Here is a 27,359-nt window from a genome sequence, read left to right on the forward strand (position 1 = left end):
GTAGACTTATAGAGCTCCAAATTGCTCCTTGCTGATAGGCTAAGCTGGAGTATAACACATTCATTGTTGTGAGGTTCTGTATCAGGATGTTCTACCCAGCTTTTCAATTGTACGCAGTCTCATAAAATGCTCTTTCCATTCTGAAACAGCTTGGATGTTATCCATGCTTTCTCTCGATTTTACAAGAGCATGGAAATTCGTTGATACCTTTAAAACGATGCCACCATAGGTTGCCAGTTACTAAAGGCTTCCCCTTGTCAACATCTGCCATATTTGACACTATTAGAATAATAATAATAATGATGGCATTTATTAAGCGCTTTCTATGTGCCAAGCACTGTTCTAAGCACTGATAATCTATTCCTTTCATCTTGGCTCACTTTTTGCCAGCTTCTTCTTTGTTAACAGTTCAGTTTAGAATTTGGCAAAATTTTATATAAAATTTCTAGAAGAATTCAGGGCCCAATTTTCTGAATTTTTTTAATCTACTGCTTCAAAGTCACAGGAACTGTCCTGAGATAATATGCCTTTTCTGTATTGAAACAGAGTAGTTCCAGAAGGTCTCAGTATTTAGCCTATTAGTGTTTTTTTTAATGTGCCGAGCACTGTACTAAGCACTGGGCTAGGTAAAAGCTTTTCAGGTTGGACACAGTCCATGTGTCACATGGAGCTCACAGTCTTAATCCCATTTTACAGCTGAGGTAATCGAAGTACAGAGAAGTTAAATGACTTGCCCATGGTCACACAGCAGACAAGTGGCAGAGCTGGGATTAGAATCCAGCTACATTGAGTCGTCACCTTTGTCATAGGCTGTCTGTCTACCAATCTTTGGTGGCAAACCTACTTGGAAAGTACCAGTTCTGTATTTTCATTGTTGGAATAACTTAAGTTCTTTTTTTCCCTGCTCCTTGTCTTGCTAATTACTATAAACTGATCAATAATGCCTAGGAAAACAGTTCCTATCACCGCCGTGTTTCATTTTTGGATGCCTCAGCAACTTTATGCGGTAGTGTGACAATAATAATGATGGTATTTATTAAGCACTTACTATGTGCCAAGCACTGTTCAAAGTCCTGGGGTAGATACAAGGTAAGCAGGTTGTCCCACATGGGGCTCACAGTCTCAATCCCCATTTTACAGACAAGGTAACTGAGGCCCAGAGAAGTTAAGTGACTTGTCCGAAGTAACACAGATGATAAGTGGCGGAGCCCATGACCTCTGACTCCCAAACCCATGCTCTTTCCACTAAGCCACGCTGCTTCTCCAATTTAGTATTAAAGTCTAACGATTTGCTTTTAGTTTCCCTGTCTAGAGCCTAACTCTTAATTACATAACTGGACACAACACTGCAAAACTGTTGTCACCTGCACATTCTAGGATTTGCTCTTAATGAACCATGATTTTCCAGTTTGATGGGGCTTTCATTTTCTCACCAACCTCATTTTATCAGTGTTCCTCACTGTAGATTTATACTGCCTTCATTGGGTTTTTCTTTTTTAATGAGAGGATCAAATAGCACTGAGCTTTAAATTTAGTTTTAGGTCTGTGCCACACTGTAGTCATTTCTAGGTCTGCCAATTTAGTGCTACAGCAACTGAAAATCAATTGCATGTTTATTTGTGTTTATAGTGAATTTGGGGTTGGGGTGGGATTGGGGCAGTTACACTGCCAATGCCAAGAGAAACTGAGGTTGAAGGAAGCCTAGATAAAAATATACATTTTTTAAGTTCAAATATTTCATTTCTGAGAACTAGTCATATTCAAACTTTAAAACTTATTTTTTGCAGTGTATTTGCTGGCTGCCAGATTCCATATCCCAAACGAGAATTCCTTAATGAGGATGAACCTGAGGAAAAAGCTGACAAGGTGTATTTTTGAGTCTTTTTATCTTCATTTTAACCATGACTTTCTGGGAACACATAAGGGAGAACGACAGATTGAATTCCTGTCTATTCCTCTAGACTCTGAGTGTGTTAAGGGCTGGGAATGTGTCTGTTATGTTGTTATTATTGTACTCTTCTAGGTTCTTAGTACAGTACTTTGCACACAGTAAGCGTTCAACAAATATGATTGATCGAATTATATTAATTCATGGGAGTTAAAATGCCATTTTGGTACTTGGTCTGTGGAGAAAAAATTTGCTCTTGTTTTCTGTCTTTCCTGTTGAGGTGAGGCAACAGTGGGAAAATACGTGGAAACTTTAGCATACCAAACTTTTAGACACATTTGGATTTTTTGTCTCTGTATTCCATAACAGCCACTTTATTAGATGATTCTGATTCCTACATTCTTATTCCTAACCAATGGAACTTCTCTCATCTGCCTTTAGAAGACCGTGCTCTACAGTTTGCCTACTTCTTACTACTTCTTACTTCTTACTACTTATTGCCTACTTCTTAGCTGGGAAACTTAGCTGACATTTAGAGGAAATTCCTATTCTTAATTTCGAACATTACTTCAAGCTCTGATAACTCACAATCTGGAATGATACTAACTCTCCATCTTATTTAAGGTATATATGTGTAGAACCAGAGAATCTTTAAAGAGTGCCACGCCAGTTGGAAGCAGGAAATTACAAGAGTGGAAAGAAGTTTGGGATCCCTTTCAAACTTTTCTTCAAAACAAAAAACAATACTCTTCAGATACATCAGACTGTCAGAAATACTCAAAACTTCCCTAAGTTATTCACTTCTCTTCCTTTATTTATCTCTTCCAGGTCATTCTTCATTTTCCTCCTCATTGGGTCCTCCTTTATTCTGCTTTTCTTGGGTTCCTCATTTCCATTCTTCACTTCTTAAGTTCCCTTCCCTGTCACTTTCCTCCTAGTAATAATAATAATAGTAATAATAATAATAATTATGATGGTATTTGTTAAGCATTTTCCATGGGTCAAGCACTGTTCTAAGCACTGCGGTAGATGCAAGCTATTCAGGTTGGACACAGTCCCTGTCCCACATGGGGCTCACAATCTTAGTGCTTGGCACATAGTAAGCACTTAACAAATACCATCATTATTATTATTATTATCTTAATCCCTATTTTACATATGAGGTAACTGAGGCCCAGAGAAGTGAAGTGACTTACCCACAGTCACACAGCAGGCAATTGGCAGAGCCAGGATTAGAACCCAGGACCTTCTGATTCTCAGGCCCAAGCTCTATCCACTAGTCCACACTTCTCTTGACCTATTCCTGTCTTTGCACATTCCCCTTCACTCTGTTCTTCTTCTTTACCTTCCCACTTCCCTCTTTGTGACAGTAACATTTTCACGGAGATGTCGTAAGGACAGCCCAAAGGACAGAAGGTAAAAGCCGGCAGTTGCACTTTAGTCCTGCTCCTGCCAGATCCGTATCAAAATTTGAGACCAGCCAGCAGCAAGGACCAGAGAAGCAGCAACTTCTTCCATCTACCTTCTTCTGTTGTCAGTCAATCAATTAGCCATTCTACTTATCCATCCTTCCCGTTGCTTCTTCCTCCTACCTCAAATTCATTTTGTGACTGTCTCCCCAACTTAGACTAGAAACTCCTTGAGGGCCTTGATCATGTCTCACTGTTGTACTCTCCCAGGCACTTAATTCATGCTCTCTGTGCAGTGGTATTGCTGAAAACTGCCTTCCAAAGACAGTCCTTTAAGAAAACCCCACCAAAAAGAGAAAGAACCTGCCCATTGTCCCTGTAAAATTATCCAGTCAAGAATGAGATGACACATCGAGATCCAAAGCAACACAGTTTACTGGCTCACTCACACTGGTATAAAGACCAGGGGACCCCAGCCCACAGAGCAAATATCGCTACCCTCGAGACCTCCTTTAATGCATCCTCCAACATTCCTTGCCCCATCCTGGTTCTAGCCTCTGAAATCCCTTTGGATGATCTGGGGCCATTAGATGATCTCATCATTCCGCCTTTTGTGTTCATCACTGTTTTGCTATCAATAACTGCCCCACTCCATTGTCCTGCTCCTTCCAGCATACCCCCACTTACATAGCTGGAGTACCCCAAACTTTATAAATATATATAGGCCAACATGCCCCCCAACCTCAGTGTCAACCATTTTAACAGTAGGGGCTCAATAAATACTATTCCTTGTTTGATTGATAATATTGTGTAGAGCACTTCTGGAGAGAGAACATAATAGAGTCAGAAGACATGGTCCCGATCCTTAGATTGCTTATAATCCTATAATCTAATGGAGGAAATTTCACCTAGAAGGAAGAAGACTGGAAAGATATATGTTGCAAATTTGTACTTCCCAAGCGCTTAGTACAGTGCTCTGCACATAGTAAGCGCTCAATAAATACGATTGATGATGATGATGATGATGGATCAGTCAATCAGTCAGTGGTATTTCTTGAACAGGCACTGTGCTAAATGCTTAGGGGAGTATAATACAACAGAGTTGGTAGACAACTTCCCTGCCTACAGTGAGTTTATAGTCTGGAGGGAGAGACAGGTATTAATATAATAAGTAAGTTATGGATATGTACATAAGTGCTGAGGGTGGAGTGAATACCAAGTTCCCACAGGATCCAGATCCAACTGCATAGATGACTCAGAAGAGTAAAGGAGTCAGGAAGAAGAGGACTGAATCAGGGAAGGCTTCTTGGAGGAAATGTGACCTTAATAAGGCCTGAAGGTGGGGAGAGTGGTAGTCTGGCGTATATGGAGTTGGAGGGAATGCCAGGCCAGAGGGAGGATGAGGGAAAGGGATTGGTGGGGACATAGATGAGATCCGGGCATAGTAATAATAATAATAATAATAATGACGGTATTTGTTAAGCGCTTACTATGTGCAAAGCACTGTTCTAAGTGCCGGGGAGGTTACAAGGTGATCAGGTTGTCCCGTGGGGGGCTCGCGGTTTTAATCCCCATTTTACAGATGAGGTAACTGAGGCATAGAGAAGTTAAGTGACTTGCCCAAAGTCACACAGCTGACAGTTGGCTGAGCTGGGATTTGAACCCATGACCTCTGACTCCAAAGCCCGGGCTCTTTCCACTGAGCCACGCTGCTAAATGCTTACCGACTTGAATGTTTTAAGTCAGTATATTCAGAAGTGTTATGGCTGACAGTACACTCGTTCAAGAGCCGCGATGGCGCAAAAGTGCTGAGATGGTAGTTGGGAGGATATGATCTGGGGAGAAGGAAAGTTGAGCGGGAAAAGTCTCCTGGAGACTTTTCTCTTGGTAGATGTGAAGCAGTGTGGCCTATTGAATAAGCACATGCCAAGGAGCCAGAGGACCTGGGTTCTAATTCCGGCTTCACCACTCGCCTGCTGTGTATTGATTCATCCATTCGTTTGTTCAGTCATATTTATTGAATGCTTACGGTGTGCAAAGCACTGTACTAAGTGCTTGGGAAAGTACACTATAGTAATAAAGAATGAGAATCCCTGCCCACAACGAGCTCACAGTCTAGATGGGGGGAGACAGACATCAATACAAATAAACAGACGTCAATATAAATAAATAAAATTACACATATACATAAGTGCCGTGGGGCGGGGAGATGGGGAAGAGCAAAGGGAGCACTTCAGGGTGATGCAGAAGGGAGTGAGAGATGAGGAAAAGTGGGGCTTATTCTGAGAAGGCCTCTTGGAGGAGATGTGCCTTCAGTAAGGCTTTCAAGTGGGGGAGAGTAATTGTCTGGTGGATTTGAAAAGGGAGGACATCTTAACTTCTCTGTGCCTCAGTTTCCTCATCTGCAAAACGGGGAATCCTGCTTATGCTATGAGCTCCATGTGACATAGGGACTGTATCCAATCTGATTAACTTGTATTTACCCCAGCACTTAGTGCTTAACAAATACCTTAAAAAAAGTGAAGGGAGAAGGTGTTTGTTAGACTCCAGTGAGACTTTTTTCTTCGGAGATTGAGTTTGGGACTGCTAAACTGTGATATTCTGCAGTAGTACAGTTTAGCAGTCCCAAATTCAATCTCCTAAGAAAAAAATCTCACTGGAGTCTAACAAACACAATAGTACCAAAATCAGTCATCCTTTAATTAGGGCCACTAAAGATATGGGATTAAAAACTCCAATCAGTCAGTCATATTTATTGAGCTCTTACTGTGTGCAGAACACTGTACTAGAGAAGCAGCATGACTCAGTGGAAAAGAGCATGGGCTTTGGAGTCAGAGGTCATGGGTTCAAATCCCAACTCCACCAATTGTCAGCTGTGGGACTCTGGGCAAGTCACTTAACTTCTCTGTGCCTCAGTTACCTCATCTGTAAAATGGGGATTAAGACTGTGAGGCCCATGTGGGACAACCTGATCACCTTGTAATAATAATAATAATAATGGCATTTATTAAGCGCTTACTATGTGCAAAGCACTGTTCTAAGTGCTGGGGAGGTTACAAAGTGATTAGGTTGTCCCACGGAGGGCTCACAGTCTGCTTAGAACAGCGCTTTGCACATAGTAAGCGCTTAATAAATGCCATCATTATTATTATTATTATTTCTAAGCACTTGGGACAGTACAATAATAAACAGATACATTCCCTGCCTACAATGAGCTAACAGTCTGAAGGGGGAGGCAGATTGTACTCTCCCAAGCGCTTAGTAGAATGCTTTGCACTGCTTGAAAAATAAATCCTCAATAAATACTATTGAATGAACAGACATCAATATAAATAAATAAATTACGGGTATGTACGTAAGTGCTGATTGAGTGTTCTATAAAGCCCCCAGTAAACGTGGCCAAACCAGATTCCCAAACAAGATTAATTCATTCATTCAATCCTATTTATTGAGCGCTTTCTGTGTGCAGAGCACTGTACTAAGCACTTGGGAATTACAAGTTGGCAACATATAGAGACGGTCCCTACCCAACAACGGGCTCACAGTCTAGAAGGGGGAGGCAGGCAACAAAACAAAACATGTGGACAAGTGTCAAGTCATCAGAATAAATAGAAATAAAGCTAGATGCACATCATCAACAAAATAAATAAAATAGGAAATATATACAAGTAAAATAAAGAGAGTAATAAATCCGTACAAACATATATACAGGTGCTGTGGGGAGGGGAAGGAGGTAGGGCGGGGGGCTGGAGACGAGGAGAGGAAAAAGAGAAAAAGATCAAAGAGGAGACTTAATCAGTACTACAAATTATAAAGGATCATATCAGAAAATAACAAGGTTAAATTTTAGAAGGCAACGAGGCCTTCTGAAGTAGCATAGCCTTGTGGAAATAGGATAGGACTGGGAGTCAAGAGATGTGGGCTGTGCAGTGCTCTACACACAGTGAGCACTCAGTAAATACCACTGATTCATTGACTGATAATTCTGGATCTGCTGGGTGACCTTAGGCAAATCACTTAACTTCTGTGTGCCTCAGTTTCCTCATTTGTACAGTGAAGATTCAGTGCCTGCTCTCCCCCACATTCCCCTAGACTGTGAGTGCCATGTGGGCCAGGGAGTGTCTGATACGATTACCCTGAATCTACACCAAGGTTTAGCACAATGCTGGGCACATCAATCAATGGTATTTACTGGGGCACTTTCCGTGTGTAGAGCACAGTACTGGGCACTTGGGAGAATACAATAGAGTTGGTAGACACGATCCCTGCCTTCAAGGAGCTTACAATTTGGTGGGAGAGATAGATGTTAAAATAAGTTACGCTTAGATGAAGCTTCAGAGGATAAGGATGTACTCCAGACCGTGAGCCTGCTGTTGGGTAGGGACCGTCTCTATATGTTTCCAACTTGTACTTCCCAAGCGCTTAGTCCAGTGCTCTGCACACAGTAAGCGCTCAATAAATACAATTGAATGAATGAATACACATAAGTGCTGTGGGACTGGGGTGGGGTGTTTGAGAGATACAGACTAAGCGCAGAGAAGCAGCATGGCCTAATGGATGGAGCACCACCCTGGGAGCCAGAATGACCTGGTTCCTAGTCCTTTCTCCACCGCTTGTCTGCTGTGTGACCTTGGGCAAGTCAATTAACTTCTCTGTGCCTCAGTTACCTCATCTGTTAAATGAGGATTAAGACTGTGAGCCCCATGTGGGACAGGAACTGAGTGTCCAGCCTGATTAACTTATATCTACCCCAGCGTTTAGAACAGTGCCTGGCATGTAGTAAGCGCTTAACAAATACCATAAACAATAAGTAGGTCAATTGATGACCTAGAAGAGAGTGGTGTCAGTGAAGAGAAGGGGGCAACAGCCAAATTATACACAGTCAAGGAGGTCATTGGCGGAAAAAGGTTGAGGCAGCGGGTGAAAATGATGTGTTCGAAGAGTTTCGCCAAAAATTGGGAAGATAGCTCTATGGTTTAGTGGGGTCAGGAGAAGGTTTTTAGGGCAGTCGGGAAGGAGCCATCAGGCAATGAGCAGTTGAAGACGGTGGTCAGGGAGAGAAGAAGAGTGGGTGCAACTGTTTTATAAGATATGAAGAGATGAGATCAGAAGCGCATGTGCGGTGACTAGATTGCCAAAGGGGCATATCTCCCTCTTTGGAAATGATATGTTCGAGGAGTATGGCCAAAAATTGGGAAGATAGCTCTATGGTTTAGTGGGGTCAGGAGAAGGTTTTTAGGGCAGACAGGAAGGAGCCATCAGACAATGAGCAGTTGAAGACGGTGGTCAGGGAGAGAAGAAGAGTGGGTGCAACTGTTTTATAAGATATGAAGAGATGAGATCAGAAGCGCATGTGCAGTGACTAGATTGCCAAAGCGGGCAGATCTCCCACTTTGGATTGATTGACTAGGATTGATTGGGATCTTCTGGGAGTGGACTGGCTTCTCTGCCAATAGTCGGAAAGCTCCACCCTCCTTTAGGGGCAGGGCCAAGTTCTCCCAAGAAAGAAGCTTGAGGAAGGCAGTTAGTTTTGGCCTTACTGTGATGCACCATGCCTGCCTGCCTACCTGTTCCCTAAGAAGATTATCGTGAGGTAAAGTACGTCTCTCAGCCAAGGCTATACCTGCTGAAAATTTGTGGTAAATGAATTCAGAGCTTACTTTAGATGGAATCAATCAATCAATGGCATTTATTGAGCACAAAACTGGTAATAGCACCGGGGTTGCCTGACTCTCCCATTCTTTTTCTACCAGACTGCGTGGCTTCTTGTACGGGGAAAAGGGGTTATAAACTCACACCATACCAAGTTGTTGTTCGCCACCTTTGTTTCACCGGACCCCAACTTCTGGAGCTAACATACCCTCCAAACTTTGGGAGAGTAAACTTTAAGGCATTTTTGATACGTTTGGTTTCATTCCCAATGTCTGTATTTTTCAAGAATCAACAACAGCAGAATCAACATCAGCAACCAACGGCACCTCAGCAGCAACAGCAGCAAACCGCCCCGCTGCAGCAACAGCAAAACAGCACTCAGACAAATGGAACTGCAGGAGGAGGAGGAGGAGGAGGAGGAGGAGGAGGGGGAGGAGAAAGAGGAGGAGGAGGTGGAGGAGGAGCAGCCTGTGGTACTGGGGCAGGTCTCCAGCAGAGTCAGGACTCTGGACTCAATCAGGTGCCTCCAAATAAGAAACCACGGATAGGAGCTTCCGGCACTAACTCAGGCGGGCCTGTATTGCCTTCTGATTATCAGGTACCATTTTGTTTTTGCTGTTGACAATCCTATATTTTAGGAAATGAGTATAATGTCTACAGTGTATTCTTTTATCATGAAGTGCGGTAGCACTGAGGGTGATCGGGTGTTCTGGCTTATCGTGAGGGTCCAAAATGGTATTTATTGATTGAGTACTTACTGTGTGCAGAGCACTGTACTAAGCCCTTGGGAAAGAACAAATCACAAGAAGTGGTAGATGTACTCCCTGCCCTCAAGAATCTTATAGTCTACAGGATAAAAATGGTATATAAAAAAAGGTGATCGGGTGTTCTGGCTTATAGTGAGGGTCCAAAATGGTATTTATTGATTGAGTACTTACTGTGTGCAGAGCACTGTACTAAGCCCTTGGGAAAGAACAAATCACAAGAAGTGGTAGATGTACTCCCTGCCCTCAAGAATCTTATAGTCTACAGGTTAAAAACGGTATATATAAAAAAAGGTTTTATCACATTCCCAGTAAGTCTTCAATGCCCAGGTTCTTATTTGTGATTGGTTTCTTTTTTCATAACAAAGCAATGATACAAATTTTGGGGGCTTCTCTTGGATCCCAGGGTCTTTCCCAGCTGGGAAAAAAGCAAAAGAAAATGGTTGCATTTGTTTTCCATTTTGAAATTCTCATCGGTCATCTTTTATATCCTACCTCCTCTACTAAAAGTTGCAGATATTTACTGAAAACAGAAATGAAGTGGTTCCTGTTAAAGGTTTTGATTTTGCTGTATCAACAGTCATTACTAGAGCACTGCATCACTTATATTTGTATAAGTGTAGCTTTCTTGGCTTCCTTATCAAAAGAGTAATTTGTTCTCAGTAAATGAGAAGTGTAATTCTAAATTTAAACTCGGTTAAAATGTACTCTCTTAAAAACTAGGTCTGTGGCCATAGAATAATTCTGAAGCCTGTAGACAGATTCTGAAAATTGGGCAACTCAGTCATAACCACGTTTTGGATTGCACAGGGCAAAATTCCTTAGAAATTCCTTTGAGGGATTCATGTTTTGTTCTGAATAATAATAATAATGATGATGATGGCATTTATTAAGCGCTTACTATATGCAAAGCACAGTTCTAAGCGCTGGAGGGATACAAGTACGATCGGGCTGCCCCACGTGGGGCTCACAGTCTTAATCCCCATTTTACAGATGAGGGAACTGAGGCACAGAGAAGTTAAGTGACTTGCCCAAAGTCACACAGCTGACAATTGGCAGAGTCGGGAGTATACTAAACAGTTTAGGCATTGCATGTGGGCACCTCTAAGCCACATACCCATGGGAGGAGTTGGTGGGAAGCTGTCATGGACTACTCCTGATTTGTTCAGTGGGTCTTCAAACAAAAAAGATCCCTAAGCTCACCTTAGGCATGCGTAATAAATACAGTTGAATGAATAGTAGGAATACACGTGTAGTAAATTTGGCCCGGGAGTCCCACAGCGTAACAGTCAGCAGAAACTGCACTAAATTAAAAGTCATGGATGTGGACATTCACATGGAAATAGTATTTCTAGGTTCTCATCACAAAGGGCTTGCATTTATAATGTTATCAATATGTTTTTCTTTTATCTGGCAGAAAGGTTAATCTTTTGATGACCCTGTAATCTGTTAAAGCAGATTACTTTAGAACCCTTAGAGAGAATAGAATAGTTGGGTGGTGGTAATCTAATATTATCTGGTCTAACACAGTTGGTAATTACCCTTTGTGATGGAGAGTGGCCATTCTCCAACCCTTGAGCCCTGTGGTCAGACAAAAATTTGGCCTCCACTAAGACCTAAGAGCAGACGGCCCAACCCCCGACCAAGCCTGGCCTCACTTCTGAGGGCCAGAGGGAGAGAGATGTGAAGTCTGGCATATGCAGTTTCCTCTGAAGGCTGATAATAATAATAATAATTATTAGGGTATTTGTTAAGCGCTTACTATGTGCCAAGCACTGTTCTAAGCGTTGGAGTAGATTCGAGGTAATCAGGTTGTCCCACGTGGGGCTCATAGTCTTAATCCCCATTTTAGAGGTGAGGTAACTGAGGCACAGAGAAGTTGAGTGGCTTGTCCAAAGTCACACAGCAGACAGGTGGAGAATCTGGGATTAGAATCCACATCCTCTGACTCGCCAGCTCATGCTGTTTCCGCTAAGCCACGCTGCTTCTCAAGGACAACAAGATGCCCTTGTTGTCCCAGCTGGCACACAAAAATTTCCATACATTTCTGACGAACTAGTCATGTTCATTAGCTCCATGGACACCAGGTTTGCCCGGAGCCGTGTTCCCACGCTCTCCTCAAACAGACCATCCTGGCCGTAGCCCAGCCTAGTTCTACACAGCCCTCCAAGATCACCTAATTAGTGCAGCCTACAAAGACTTCTCAACTATAAGTTGTGAAAGTCCAAAAACACATGAGAAGATTGCAGGAGAAGTGAATTTCCCCTTTCCCCCAGCAACTCATGTTTATTTTTTTTCTAAACTTGCGTTTTAGCAATGTGAAGAGCACTCTTAGAATTAGAGTGCCCTCCCAACAAGATATAGTCTTTTCAAACCTGACACCCGCATATTACTTGGCTTGAAGACTCTCCTTGAAATCTCAACCTTAGAGAAATCCAGTTAAGCCTTTTAAATTTTTTAAAGTTGACATCAAACCTGACATTGGGGTTTTATAAGTGGAAATAACTAAGTGCATTTTTATGAGCAGCTGTGAAAATATGGCAAATGCCGCTACGAATTTTGAAACTCATGAAACAACAACGTTCTCTCACCCCACGCGTATTATTGAGGTTACATCGCTGAGATGTTAACTGAGCTTATTTTATTGCATTGTTGTTAGGGTTTAGATGTTGCAAATCAGGACTGGCACTGTACAGTCAGCAGTAGGGAAGGAAAGATCGGGTTCTTCTTTCTGCGCCTTTCCTCCTACAGTCCACTGACATCTCAAGGTCTTCTTCATTTTTAAACTGCAAGAAACAGTTGTGTTGATACCAACACTTTCACTTTCCAAACTACAGGGAGCAGCTTTCATTCTTCTAGCCCATTTGGTCCTGGAATATCACCAAGTTGGTATTCAGTGGCAACAAGTTGTTGCCAACTTGTGCTTCCCAAACGCTTAGTACAGTGTTGTGCACACAGTAAGTGCTTAATAAATATAATTGAATGAATGAATATCAGCACTTAGAACAGTCCAACACTTAGAACAGTGCTCAGCGCTTAGAACAGTGCTTGGCACGTAGTAAGTGCTTAACAAATACCATCATTATTATCTGTTTTCAAACATTTTTAGGAAATGTAGTGGGCATGATTGAAGAGCTCAGACTGTTAATTCTGTGAGTTAAGGGACAGAGGAAACTAGTTTTCATTGTTCAATTCCTGGTCTTAAACCATAGGTTGGCTGACAAGCAACAAGAAAGTTGGCATTTATTAAGATTTTGCTGTACTCATTCCTGGTGTCTTCTATTCTGGAATAAAGGAATTAGAAAAACAAATGAAAAGAGCAAACCAAAGCTGAAGGACTATTTAGGATGGATTTAGCATAGAAATTTAAAAATAAGTGCTGAGAACTCTAGCAAGGCTCTGAGTAGGCTGGCAAACATTTTTGCCAGTTCTAATTTCTGGTCATTCCTTGACCTGCCCCTTGAGGACGAAGAGACAGAAAACAGTAGAGTCAAAACTCCAGTCTCTTCAGTCATGAGGACCTCTCATTGTCCAAACCTCCACTCTCAATCACTCGCATTTATTGAGTGCTTACTGTGTGCAGAACACTGTACTAAGCACTTTAGTTTCTCTCCTTTACCTGTTTTAATAATAATAATAATGGCATTTATTAAGCGCTTACTGTGTGCAAAGCACTGTTCTAAGCGCTGAGGTAGATACAAGGTCATCAGGTTATCCCACGTGTGGCTCACAGTTTCAACCCCCTTTTACAGATGAGGTAACTGAGGTGCAGAGAAGTAAAGTGACTTGCCCAAAATCACACACCTGACAAGTGGCGGAGCTGGGATTTGAACACGTGAACTCCGACTCCAAAGCCCGTGCTCTTTCCACTGAGCCATGCTGCTTCCCTAAGTTTTCCAAAGTTCTTATTGTCCGTTCCTTCCATCTTCTCCTTCGCTGATTTCTGGGCACTGGGGTTTGTAGTCTCCCTTTATCCTTAGTCCCAGTCCTAAACACAGGAGACTATTATTTTAAAAGGGAATGAGACAGCGGTCCTTCCATTACATTAGACTTTTCTCCTGCATCCTCAGCCTTTTATTTCTATCAGTTAATGTCAGCAAAGTGAAAACTGAAATCTCTAGGCAGAAAATGGGACATCCAAAGAAACATCAGGTATTATTAGGTTTCCCGTCTTTTCTGTTCATGTTTGTCCAACGTGGATGCAGACATTCCTCTCTAGAAGTCAAAGGATAAATTGGCCCGCTAGATTGGTTGTTTGCTGCGCACTTAATCAATCAATCCATTTATTGAGCACTAACTGTGTACAGAGCACAGTACTGACCGCTCGGGAGAGTACAAGAGAGTAAGTAGAAAGAATCCCTGCCCTCAAGGATCTGGCAGTCTAGCAGGAGTTGACGGACATTAAGGTAAATGACAGGTAAGTGAAGCATTCAAGTATAAAGGTATGTATATACGATTACGGTGGCTTTTTATCTATGAGCCCTATGTGGAGCAGGGACTGTATATGATCTGTTTACCTATTTGTGTCCCAGTATTTAGCACAGTGTTCAGCCCATGATAAATATTGAATAAATGCCAGCTTCCTTGCTGCTTGTCAGCCAGCCTGTGTAAACCACTGAATCATGACAACTCATTTTCTCCATCCCTTAACTCATATAGTTAACAGGCTGAGCTCTTCAGTCATGCCCACTGCTTGCAGAGCACGGTTCCAGGAACCACTTGCACAAGTTCCATTTCTAACCATTTTTCGTTTTCTTTTGACTCCAGCACTCCACTTCCCGCCTGAGTTACCAAAGTAACGTTCAGGGATCTTCTCAGTCCCAGAATGCGATGGGGTATTCGACATCATCTCAGCAGGGCTCTCAGTATCATCCGTCTCATCAGTCTCACAGATACTGAGGAGGCTTCTGGACTCCGTTCATAATGGAATGGACTGAAAGAGAAATAGCTCCAGCAATATTAAGTTCGTATTGAGAAGAACCAAAAATGCAAACTGTGATGAGAAGTCACAATCACACAAGGAACTCTATTTTTTGTTGACCATTCTGCAGAGAACGGCATTCCTTCTTTGCGTACACGAAGGAGGTTCTTGTGAAGTTTCCCAATCATCTTTCCCCTTGCATGGGTTCCATTGTGGTTTCTGATCTAAACCCAGCACTTGACTTCTCAAACCTTCAGCATCACTTTGAAAGATTCCCAGTGCACCTTGCTTGTGTGTGCTGGTACAGCAGTCCCCTTGACCTACCTTTTCCAAACTCTTTAAGAATGTTTTAATGTTTAGGTTCTGAACGCCAAGAATTCCAGCTGCATAAGGATTTATACTCAGTAAACAGGTTTAGCGACCCAAGTGAAAATGCACCTTTTTAAGCACGACATTGTTTTCAGAGGATATTGCTGTTTTGCTCATTGGTGTCATATTCAGAAAATTTTGCTATTCCAGAGTATTTTACTAGTACGTTTTTATCAGTCTAGTTTTCAGAGGAGGACTTTAAACAAAGAAACACATAAAAAAAGAAGAAAAAAATGGGGAAAAAAAAAATCTACCTTGAAAGATACCTTAGATTTCTGCAATTAATATGCTTCTTGCTACTGCACTGAATGCCAGTCGGGAATATGGAACTCGATCTTAGAATCAAGATCCTCGTCTCGATTGTTTCCCTTAGACACCATTTTTTAATCTAGTTCTGGGGTATGAAGCTAGCATAAAAAGAAAAATATTTCAATGGTTTAATTAATAATGAAATGCAAATCTCTGGCCACCCACAAGTAATAGGGAGAAAAGCATTTTAATGCTCTAGGAGTTTAGAAGGAAGCAGAATACAGAATAGAGGATGTTCTTTTAGAAAGAAAAACTTCCTATATCTAAATCTAGATCTAGCTAGCTATATATACATATACAAACACATAAAAATATGTGTGTATATGTAGTATGTAGAGTTATCTTACTTAGAGAACTATCGATTTCCTCAGTCCTGGGCCAGTCTGAGATTTCCTGAATAATCAAGGTTACTCAGAGAGATGTTTATAACCATATATGCTTTCTACAAAATAATTAAACTTCCCATTCATCTTTGCATATTTAAAAAAAAGAAATGACTGCTTTAAAAGCATGTTTAAAATATAGATTTTTTGATGTTTAAGGTAAGTATTCTATATACATGATATTGCTATTGTTGATGCAAATCAATTCTATCAAGAGGCTTTTTATTGCACTGTATATTTCGTTTATCCCTAGGAACAGACTTAGTGATTATGTCTAAAAGTTTTGGGCGGATAAGTATAAGATTATAATACTTAAAGTAATATTCCAGTAATCATTATCAAAGGTTAAGTGCCCTATTATTATCCAGCTTCATGAAAATATATTCCTCAGGAAGATGTAATAATTTTAGGAATTTTATTTTTGTTTAATGTTTGGAAATTAATATGAAGAGTGACAATTTTCCCTGCAATAAAAGGTGAAGAACATTTATATTCTTTGAATGGTACACTAGCTACATCTATAGAACCAGTTTTATTTTTAAAACCAATTTCTCATGTTGCCCTGATTTTGATGTCCTGGGTTCAGATACAAGTAGAATAAGGCTGTGAACAAGCTAGTATATGTTTTGCACTAAAAATATAAATTTGAAACCCTTAAGGACCACACTGTTCTGATAATAATAATATTCGTTAAGAATGAATCCTTCATAATTACCAACATGTTTGAAAGTAGGCCAGACGAACAGACTCCCCCCAAAAGGAACGTCAGAGAATTTTCACAGTAGTTTTTGTTGTTTGATCTCTCTTGAACGAAAATGAGAGCCTTCTGTTAGCCAGGCTAACATTAAAGAATCTGCCGGCTCCATTGACCAGATCTGCTGTGACCACCTTGAAAAAAGAAAGCAGCTGAGCGAATGCAATGGAAGGAATTGGGGGAAAAAAATCACTTCTTGTGAATAAATCAGTCAGCAACATTTACTGAACACCCCCTGCGAGAAGAGCACTGTTCCTGGCATTTTGCAGCACTACAAGGCTGTTTACCATCTTTTGCAGGACAGAATCTGTATATCTCACAAGGGAAAAACGTACCGGGTCAAAATTTACAAGCAATTTGAAAATACTTTGTTTTTTCCCCTTCACGTCCGTTTCCCTTTCATAAATTTTACTCTCTGGCACTGATTTATAAGTCAATTTCTCTTCCTCCCTTCCATTGATTCAGCCACCCACAGTGAAATTTGGAATTTTCGTAACTGGTGCTTTTTCAAGTATTAAAGCCTTTTAAGGGCTGAAACGTCATTTTCCCCCTTTTTACTGCCTAGACGTTCTCGTCCTGCATCTGTCATCGTAGTTTTAGCTTTTTAAAAAACAAAACACAAAAATATCACTGTTTCAGTGAATAGCCACATCGATGGGTCTCTACCAGTGCAAACTATTTTCAAAGCAGAGGTTACTGTGGATTACTGGTGGAGTTTGAAGACACAACATTATACTTTGCATTCATGAGCTTCCAAGCACTGAGAGGGACCATCATCTTGACTTTAAAAGCGAAAAGAGATCACAATGTTCACTGAAGACGACAAGACATTATTTAATGGATTTTGCTTGCTTTATTGCATATTCAAAGTCAGGGTAATCAAATGGACTTAAAAGTCAAAGAAGGGAATAAATAAAATGTAGAATGCTTTTTTAAAATGTTTACTGCCATCCTTTTGTAAGTCAGTTTTTAGACGACCTTTCTGGTTTTACAATGAGTTATATGTTTATGAGAAAGCTTTGCCATAAAACCTAGTGCGCATGACAGCAAAGGTTAGATCAGCCTCATGTCAGGGCAAATATCGTGAGGTTAAAATGATTTTTTTGTAATAAGGTAAATCAATCAGAAACTTTAGGAATTAATTTAGTGTACATTTTTGCTCTTAAGTAGATTTGAAAACTGAATTAATATTTGGAATATTGGCCTTCTGGGCAACCTGTGTCTGCCCTAGCAGAAGTATTTCACACATGTTCTTAATGACTATCTGGACATTTAAGTAAATCAGCAGATACTTGAACACCTTAATGACTTAATTCTGTCTGTTGAGGAAAAAAATTGGGAACAAGATTAGCAGCGAAGCCTACATTGGGTAAAATTATGTAGCACAAACTGAACAATGAAGGAAGAATTTTATGATTGTTGCAAATCCTGCACTATCTGAGATGCCGTTTTCCTGGAAGATGATAGTGGAGGGAGAGGGGAAGTTAAAGGGTGAAGAAGTAATAACATTTGGAGAGGAGAAAGGAAGTTTGTACTCAAATGTGTATGCTCTTTTATATATCATAAGCAGCTTAGTTTCCCGTTGTAATATTCCAGAATGGTCCGCAAATATCATTAAGCATAGGTAAATTGTTTTAAGATTAAATAATGTATTGTATATAAGGCCATAAATACTCTTCTAATGTATCATTCCGCAGGAGTGGTACATATTACTATATGATAAAAAGTCCTTAATGCACTGTTTTCTCCTAAATATTTAGTAAATTAATACTATTTAATTTTTTAAAGATCTGTCTGTGTAGACACTAAAAGTATTACACAAAATATGGACTTCATATGTCCTTTTTAACAGCAATTTAAAGTACTTTTATATGTGTAATTTAGTATATACTTTCCAAAACGCTCTAGTTTGTATTTCCCATGTTATTATTTGTGAAAGCATACCTATATTTGTTTCCTTTTTCAATGATTTTCATGCACGCAGCCTTCGTTTTTGTTATTACTAGATTGCTTTTCATGTCCCACGGCTTTGCTGCTGCTCTATTTATGTGGTAGCCACATTCTGCTAAACCCATTCCAATGGGTGGGCAAAAACAACTTCTCCTTTAGAGGTAAGAGTTTGTTGCTTTGGAGTTGTCCTGTCGTTCTTGAAATGACTGTTCTGAGCTCATTACATTTATTTTGTATTCTCGGTTGTAATAAAATTTAATTGACTTTGATTCTGTGTGAATTTTTCAAATAAAAATAATATTCATTTGTAATAATAAAAGGTTCTAATTTAGTAGCTGTGTTTGGAATCTGTAAACCAAAAACATTACAGACTCGGAGAGCAGAAATTGTTTCCCACAGACTTGTAAGACGAAATTTTGTTCAGGATGTTTGTGATGTCACAAAACACAAACAGCTTGCAGAACCTCAGAATTATGGCCTCTTGGAGTGTCTTAGAATGAACTTCTTTTTCTGTGCATAGAAAGAGTTTTGGTCTTCAAAAAAACAAAACAGGTAGAAAGGTTATTGTGGCTTCATCCTTGTGAAAGCATTCTCATTTTCATAACTTATAATAACGAAGGTCTTCTACAAATGATTTTCCATATGTAGACCCCAGGTGGTGAAGAAGACCATTTAAACTTGGTAAACAACAAAAGTGTTTGTATTTCCGTTTGAAAAGCTTACTTGACAGCGCTTAAAACAGTGCTCACCGCTTAGAACACTGCTTGGCACATAGCGCTTAACAAATACCATCATTATTATTATTTATATGTGTAAAATGACAAATATATCCCACTAAAAGTGGAATTCTTACAGGTACAGTGGTCAATCATCCAGTTTTCTGCTGGGTTGAACCCAGTCCAGTGTGGATACGGCACCAGGGCCCTGCAAATCCGGGATTTTGATTTTCAGCGTCAAGCCTCCCCCGGCCTGACTTCTGAGCCTGGTTCATGTGGCTCAGATGTGGTGCTGGTGTTCAGAGGGACCTGGTGGGAAAGGAACACAGTGGCCCTGGAGTGAGTCAGGGGTCCCCTCAGGGGAATGCTTTAGATCTGAGTAAAGTTGGCGAATTTAGGCCAGATGGAATTTGTGACACCGTCAAAATATGCTGCATACCTGGTTATTCATTCATTCAATCGAATTTATTGAGCGCTTACCGTGTGCAGAGCGCTGTACTAAGCACTTGGGGAGTATAAGGTGGCAACATATAGAGACAGTCCCTACCCAACAGCGGGCTCACAGTCTAGAAGGGGGAGACAGGCAACAAAACAAAACATATTAACAAAATAAGATAAATTGAACAGTAAATATGTACCAGTAAAATAGAGTAATAAATCTGTGCAAATATATACAAGTGCTGTGGGGAGGGGAAGGGGGTAGGGCCAGGGGGGAGGAGGGGAAGGCCTCCTGGAGTGCCTGGAATGCCCTCCCTCCACCCATCCGCCAAGCTAGCTCTCTTCCTCCCTTCAAGGCACTACTGAGAGCTCACCTCCTCCAGGAGGCCTTCCCAGACTGAGCCCCCTCCTTCCTCTCCATCCCCCCCGTCTTACCTCCTTCCCTTCCCCACAGCACCTGTATATATGTATATATGTTTGTACATATTTATTACTCTTTATTTTACTTGTACATATCTATTCTATTTTATTTTGTTAATATGTTTGGTTTTGTTCTCTGTCTCCCCCTTCGAGACTGTGAGCCCACTGTTGGGTAGGGACTGTATATGTTGCCAACTTGTACTTCCCAAGCGCTTAGTACAGTGCTCTGCACACAGTAAGCACTCAATAAATATGATTGATTGATTGATGTGCGGAGGGAGGGCATTCCAGACCAGGGGGAGGACGTGGGCCGGGGGTCACATGTGACGCAGCATGGCTTAGTGGCAGGATGTGGGTTCTAACCCTGCCTCTGCCACTTGTCTGCTGTGTGACCTTAGGCAAGCCACGTAGCTTCTCTGTCCCTGTCATCCTGTCCCAGCACCTATCCTTGATCCCCCTTTTCCTGCACTAGCCCCCTCCAGCTCAACCCCATTCAGCTCTTTCCTACCCCTCACGCCATCCCAACTCTACACACCTGTCCCACAGCTTCAGCCATGTGTGCCCTGTGAAACCCCCACTCTATCATGGGGAGGCTTCCATTCATCTCTGACTTGTTCCTTACCCAATCACTGCTCCTCCTCACCATCACTGAAACTTGTCTCTTCCAGATAATAATAATAATAATGGTATTTGTTAAATGCTTACTATTCATTCACTCATTCATTCATATTTATTGAGCGCTTACTGTGTGCAGAGCACTGTACTAAACGCTTGGGAAGCACAAGTTGGCAACATATAGAGATGGTCCCTACCCAACAGCGGGCTCACAGTCTAGAAGGGGGAGACAGACAACAAAAGACATATTAACAAAATAAAATAAATAGAATAAACATGTACAAATTAAATAGAATAATAAACAATTATTATTTCTCTTATTATTATGGGAGTCAGAGGACCTGGGTTCTAATCCCGGTTTTTCCACTTGTCTGTTGTGTGACCATGGCCTAATCACCTACCTTCTCTGGGCCTAAGTTACCTCATCTGTAAAATGGGGATCAAACATCTGTTCTCCTCTCTCAGACTGGGAATCCTCATGTGGGACAGGGACTCTTTTCAACCTGCTTATCTTCTATAATAATAATTGTAATAATAATAATGGCATTTGTTAAGCGCTTACTATGTGCAAAGCACTGTTCTAAGTGCTGGGGAGGTTACAGGGTGATCAAGTTGTCCCACTGTAGGGGGACACAGTCTTCCCTGCCGCTCTCTTTAGAGGGGGCCTCGTCCCCCACTCCTCCAGATTCACTGGAAAAGGGGGAGGAGTTGGCTTCCTTCTTGCACCCCAGTGCCATTTTCATACTATCACACCTCTCCATCCCTCTTTTTCCATTCCTTTGAAGCCCATTTCATCTGCATTTGCCACCCACTCCAACTACTAGTAATGGTCACCTACTGCACCCCAGGCCGCCCCACCTTCAACTTTCTGGACCACTTTGATCCCTTTTTCATATTCCTCCTCTCATTCTCCATCTCTACATTAATTCTTGGGGACTTCATTATTCATGTGGATGTGCCCAATAATCCTTACACTGTCCACCTCTCACTCCTCTACTCCCATCACCACCTGCTTCACACACTCACCAACCTGGGCACACACCTGATTTTATAATACCCAGGAACTGTGCAACCTCTACCTTCACCAATTCTGAAACTCCTCTTTCTGACCATAACCTCCTCATCTGCTCTCTTTCCCATACAGCCAGCCCCTGCAAATCAGTCCTTTTCCCACAGAGATCTCCGTTCTTTTGATCCCCTCCAATATTCTACAGCCATCTTGCCCCATTTGGTCTCCATACCCAAACTACCTTCACCTGATGCACAGACTGGTACACTCAACACCACGCTCTCCTCTGAACTCCCTTGCTCCCCTGTCCCTCTGCCAGTCTCGTATTACTAACCTGCAACCCTGGATCACCTCCACAGTATACTTCCTCTGCTCCTGTGCCCAAGCTGGGGAGTGCTGTTGGAAGAAATCCAGACATCTCTCAGACCTTGTTCACCTAAAATTAATTCTTATCCACTTCAATTGGGCCCTCTCCACTGCCCGACAACTTATCCTTCCTAATTCAGTCCTATACCCACTGCCCCTGCTGCCAGCTGTTTGAAACATTTAACTCCCTTCTTAAACCTCCTGTCTCCCCATTCCCACCATCTCTTTCTCCTAATGACCAGGCCACATACTTAATCAACAAAATTGAAACCATTAGATGTGATCTTCCTAAAATCTCTCTTGCTCCTCTCCAATCCCTGCCTCCTCCTCCATCCTCTTCGACTGTCCCTATATTCCCTGCAGTAACTCAAGATAAAATCTCTCACCTCTTCTCTAAATCCACCCCTTCCACCTGTACTTCTGACCCCATCCCTTCAAACCTTGTCAAAACACTCGACCTCTCTCTTTTTCCCTCCTTGACTGTCACCTTCGACTATTCACTTTCCAACAGCTTCTTCCCCAGTGCTTTCGTTTACATGCTTATGTGTCCCCTGTCCTAAAATAAAAAACAAACCCTCCCTTGATCCCATAGCTCCCTCCAGTCATCGCCCCATCTCCCTCCTATCACTTTTCTCCAAGCATCTTGAGAAAGTTGTTTACACCTGCTGTCTCCACTTCCTATCCTCCAGTTCTGTCCTGGATCACCTCCAGTCTTGCTTCTGCCCACTTTACTCCACTGAAACAGCTCTCTTTAAAGTAATCAGTGACCTTCTTCTCACTAAATATGATGACCTCTACTCCATCCTAATTCTCCTAGACCTCTCAGTCACTTTTGACACAATAGACCACCCACTTCTCCTTGAAACTGTATCCAGTCTTGGATTCACGGACACTGTCCTCTCTTGGTCCTCTTCCTATCTGTCTAACAGCTCCTTCTCAGTCACTCTTGCTGGCTCCTCGTCTGCCTCCCACCCTTTGACTGTAGGGTTCCCTCAAGGCTCAGTTCTATGTCCCCTTCCATTCTTCCTCCACACCCACTCTCTTGGAGAACTCATTCTCTCCCATGGCTTCAATTTCCATCTCGATGCAGATGAGTCCCAAATCTAAATCTCCAGCCCTGACTACTTTCCCTGCAATCTTGCATTTCCTCCTGCCTTCAAGACATCTCTACTTGGATGGTTCACCAACACTTCAAATTAAACATATCCAAGACTGAACTCCTTATCTTCCCACCCAAATCCTGTCCTCCTGCTGTCTTGTTGCCAACTTGTACTTCCCAAGAGCTTACTACAGTGCTCTGCACACAGTAAGCACCCAATAAATATGATTGATTGATTGATTGATTGATTGATTTCCCATCACTATACACAACACCACTACCCTTCCCACTGTATCTCACAAGCCCATAACCTTGGTGTTGTCCTCGATTCATTGCTCACATTCCACCCATCTATTCTATCTGTCACCAAATCCTGTCAGTTCTACCTTCACGACATACCTAAAATCTGCTCTTTCCTCTCCATCCAAACTGCTTACATGCTGATCCAAGCACTTATCCTTGACTACTGATCTGCTTCCTCGCTGACCTCCTGAACTCCTGTCTCTCCCCGTTCCAATCATACTTGACTCTGCTGCATGGCTCATTTATCAAAAAAAACCTATTCAGTTCATGTTTCCTTACTCCACAGAAGCTCCTGGGCTGCCCATCCACCTCTGCATCAAAAAGAAACTACTTATCACTGCCTTTAAACCACTCAGCTTGCCCCATCTTACCTCACCTCACTAATTTCCTACTAATCTCTTCAAACTCAACATGTCTAAAACACAACTGCTCATCTTTCCTTCAAACCCACTCCTTCCCTAACTTTCCCATCTCAGCAATACCATCACCAACCTTCCTGCCCCAACCTTGGTATCAACTCTTCACTATCACAGAACTCTTGTGTTCAACCTATTGCCAAGTCCTACCAGCCCTTCTGGAGCAACAACTTCTGGGTCTGCCCTTTCTTCTCCACCCAAACTACTACCATTGTGGTTCAAACTCTGGCATTGATAAACTCTTGCATCAGCCTCCTCTGTGGATTTCCAGCTTCCAGCCTGTCCCCACTCCAACTTCTGCAAGGATCATCTTCCTGGAGCATCACTTGGCCTCTCCTCAAAACCCTCCACTGATTTTGTGGGTCTCTCAGCTTCAAACAAGCTCATAATTGATGTGAAGGCTCACATCATCTGGCCACACCTTATCTACCTGCTCTCCTCACTCCCTGTTCCCTAACTCACTAGTTTCATTCCTCCCAAGCCAACCTTCTAGACCTTCTAGCTGTGTCTCCTATGTCAGTGTTTACTCTCACACCTCCACCCCCATTCTCATACTGTTCCTTGGCTTGAAACTCCCTCCTTTCCCATATAAAAATAATAATAATAATAATGATGATGGCATTTATTAAGTACTTATTATGTGCACAGCACTGTTCTAAGTGCTGGGGAAGTTACAAGGTGATCAGGTTGTCCCACGCGGGGCTCAGTCTTAATCACCATTTTACAGATGAGGTAACTGAGGCCCAGAGAAGTGAAGTGACTTGCCCAAAGTCACACAGATGACAACTGGCAGAGCCAGGATTTGAATATGACCTCTGACTCCAAAGCCTGTGCTCTTTCCATTGAGCCATGCTACTTTTCTCATAACAATCAGACCACTTCTTCAAATGCCTCGGAGTCGTTTCCGACCCACAGGGAGTCCATGGACACGCCCTCTTGTCGAGTCTTGAGAGGCCAACTCATTACCCGAGATTATATTAGAGGGTTCATGTCTTGGGGCCACCAAGGGAATGATTACTCCAATTTAGTCGGAAATTAGATACTTTAATATTCATTATGTAATCAACAGGCAGTCTATTAAACTATAGAACAGAATACAACTCTACCCCACTCAACCCGGGCATAGGGTTTTCCTACTGCAAGATGATCAGTTTTGTCTGCTGTTCAGGTTCTTAATGGGCTGGACTTGCACGGGTGTTCCTAGCTTAAGAGGTCCCTCTGGCCCGGGCTGTCTCTGCTTAGTGCCTGATGCTTATTAAGCATTTAACAAATACCATGATTATTATTCGTAGGCCAGTGAGCAGCAGCGACAGGCGCTTCCCCCCAGCTTTTATACTATACATCGAGCTTCTTCCGCATAACTATCCTACCTAACAATTACAGTTCCATTGTGTTCGTTTTAGAAGGTGTCTCACCTGGGGATCCTGTGGGTGTGTCAATATTTGGTCTTGTCTTAGAGCGTATCTGGCTGGCTGGTTGCAATCACAAGAAGCGATGTATGTTGAAGGGCATTAAGTTTAAAAAGTTGGTTACGCAAGGTGCAAACTGTACCCTTCACCTCTTCAAAACATCCCATCTTCTCTGATAAAGTTGTTCTGATATGTGTATTCATCAGATCCCTTTAAATTCCCACCTCCTCCAACAAGCCTTCCCTGATTAATTGCTCGGGGTACTGAGCAATAACATCCCTTCAGCTAGTTCTAGCACTTACAAACTTATTTATACTTTCCTCAGGACATGTGTGTGTGTGTGTGTGTGTGTGTGTGTGTGTGCGTGCACAGGTGCGTGCTCAATTATTCAGTTATTTATTTTGACCACCCTAGCTGCAAATATATTTATGTTTGCCTCCCCGATTATTACAGCGCAAGTTCCTCGTGGGTAAGGAATGTGTCACTTTTTTGTTCTGTACTTCCCAAGCACATTCTCTCTGATCTCCCATCCTCGTGTCTCTCTCCACTTCAATCCATACTTCATGCTGCTGCCCGGATTGTCTTTGTCCAGAAACGCTCTGGGCATATTACTCCCCTCCTCAAAAATCTCCAGTGGCTACCAATCAATCTGCGCATCAGGCAGAAACTCCTCACCCTGGGCTTCAAGGCTGTCCATCACCTCGCCCCCTCCTACCTCACCTCCCTTCTCTCCTTCTCCAGCCCAGCCCGCACCCTCCACTCCTCCACCGCTGATCTCCTCACCGTACCTCGCTCTCGCCTGTCCCGCCATCGACCCCTGGCCCACGTCATCCCCCGGGCCTGGAATGCCCTCCCTCTCCCCATCCGCCAAGCTAGCTCTCTTCCTCCCTTCAAGGCCCTGCTGAGAGCTCACCTCCTCCAGGAAGCCTTCCCAGACTGAGCCCCTTCCTTCTTCTCCCCCTCGTCCCCCTCTCCATCCCCCCCATCTTACCTCCTTCCCTTCCCCACAGCACCTGTATATATGTATATATGTTTGTACATATTTTTTACTCTATTTATTTATTTATTTGTTTTATTTGTACATATCTATTCTATTTATTTTATTTTGTTAGTATGTTTGGTTTTGTTCTCTGTCTCCCCCTTTTAGACTGTGAGCCCACTGTTGGGTAGGGACTGTCTCTATATGTTGCCAATTTGTACTTCCCAAGCTCTTAGTACAGTGCTCTGCACATAGTAAGCGCTCAATAAATGCAATTGATGATGATGATAATACAATGTGTCACACCAATATGGAAAAGAGCGTTAATAAGGGAAGGCCTCTTGGAGGGGATGTGGTTTCAGAAGGACTCCGAAGATGAGTGAGGGCGGTGGCCTGCCGGATGTGAAACGAGAGGGACTTCCAGGCAGGAGGGAAGCAAGAAGCTTGTGGTGAGAGGCAAGAATGAGGCACAGTGAGTAGGTTAGCTAAGAGGAGCTAACATTCCAGCTGGGTGTAAATGTGAGAGGGCTGAGAATAAGTAGGGAGGAGAGACCTGATTAAATACCTTAAAGCATACAATGGTCATGGATGATCTTCTATGAGCTGTGCTACGGTCTATGAGTAGAAGCTGATTAGCTAACACACTTCCAACCATCGTTCACAGTTGTAACAAACATTGCTTTCATTATAGACTGACGGTGTCCTAAAACCTCATTATTTATGGCTCTATTTGGCCATTTGATGCCATCAAATGACCAAAGCTACAAATTTCCCAGACACATAGACTGTTCAATGCTATCATGTTTTTGTAGTTCTAGAGTTTGATGCTGCATTGACACCATACTATTTACCAAGCTTCCTAAGGACATGCTGGTCTCCTTGACTTGGATTTATATTTTTATTGGTCAATCAGAGCATCAGTGATAGTTTACTGAATGGATAGAAGATATTCAATGACCGTTTTCATTCTGCCACTTGACCGCAATCCTGATTAAAGATTTTGTGGATGGCTGAAATTAAGTTTCAGTTATCTGTGACACCCTTTCTGTACAGCATGCACCACACAGCGCCAATGAGCTTGAATTTGGCCCATCGAAGCAGCTGTGCCTCCCTTCCTCAGAAATTTCTGGTCTATTGGAGGGGGTGCATAAATTCAGAAAAAGTCAGTTCTTGGTTTGGATGGAAGCCTT

At 42.2% G+C, this 27,359-nt stretch overlaps 1 protein-coding gene across 4 annotated transcripts in view; it reads left to right on the forward strand.

Moving 5' to 3' along the window:
- The window catches only part of CDK19 (cyclin dependent kinase 19), a 281,016-nt gene extending 262,348 nt beyond the window's left edge, over positions 1-18,668 (forward strand). For all 4 annotated transcript variants that reach the window (XM_038760794.1, XM_038760796.1, XM_038760797.1 and 1 more), the window contains 3 exons: positions 1,788-1,866; positions 9,236-9,547; positions 14,481-18,668. In XM_038760794.1, coding sequence (XP_038616722.1) covers positions 1,788-1,866; positions 9,236-9,547; positions 14,481-14,612 — 523 coding nt within the window. In that variant the 3' untranslated portion in view covers positions 14,613-18,668. The remainder of the gene's footprint in view (positions 1-1,787; positions 1,867-9,235; positions 9,548-14,480) is intronic.
- The last annotated feature ends 8,691 nt before the right edge of the window (positions 18,669-27,359 follow it).

This window comes from Tachyglossus aculeatus, chromosome 19 (assembly GCF_015852505.1).
Source record: "Tachyglossus aculeatus isolate mTacAcu1 chromosome 19, mTacAcu1.pri, whole genome shotgun sequence".
In the NCBI taxonomy this organism is placed as follows: Eukaryota; Metazoa; Chordata; class Mammalia; order Monotremata; family Tachyglossidae; genus Tachyglossus; species Tachyglossus aculeatus.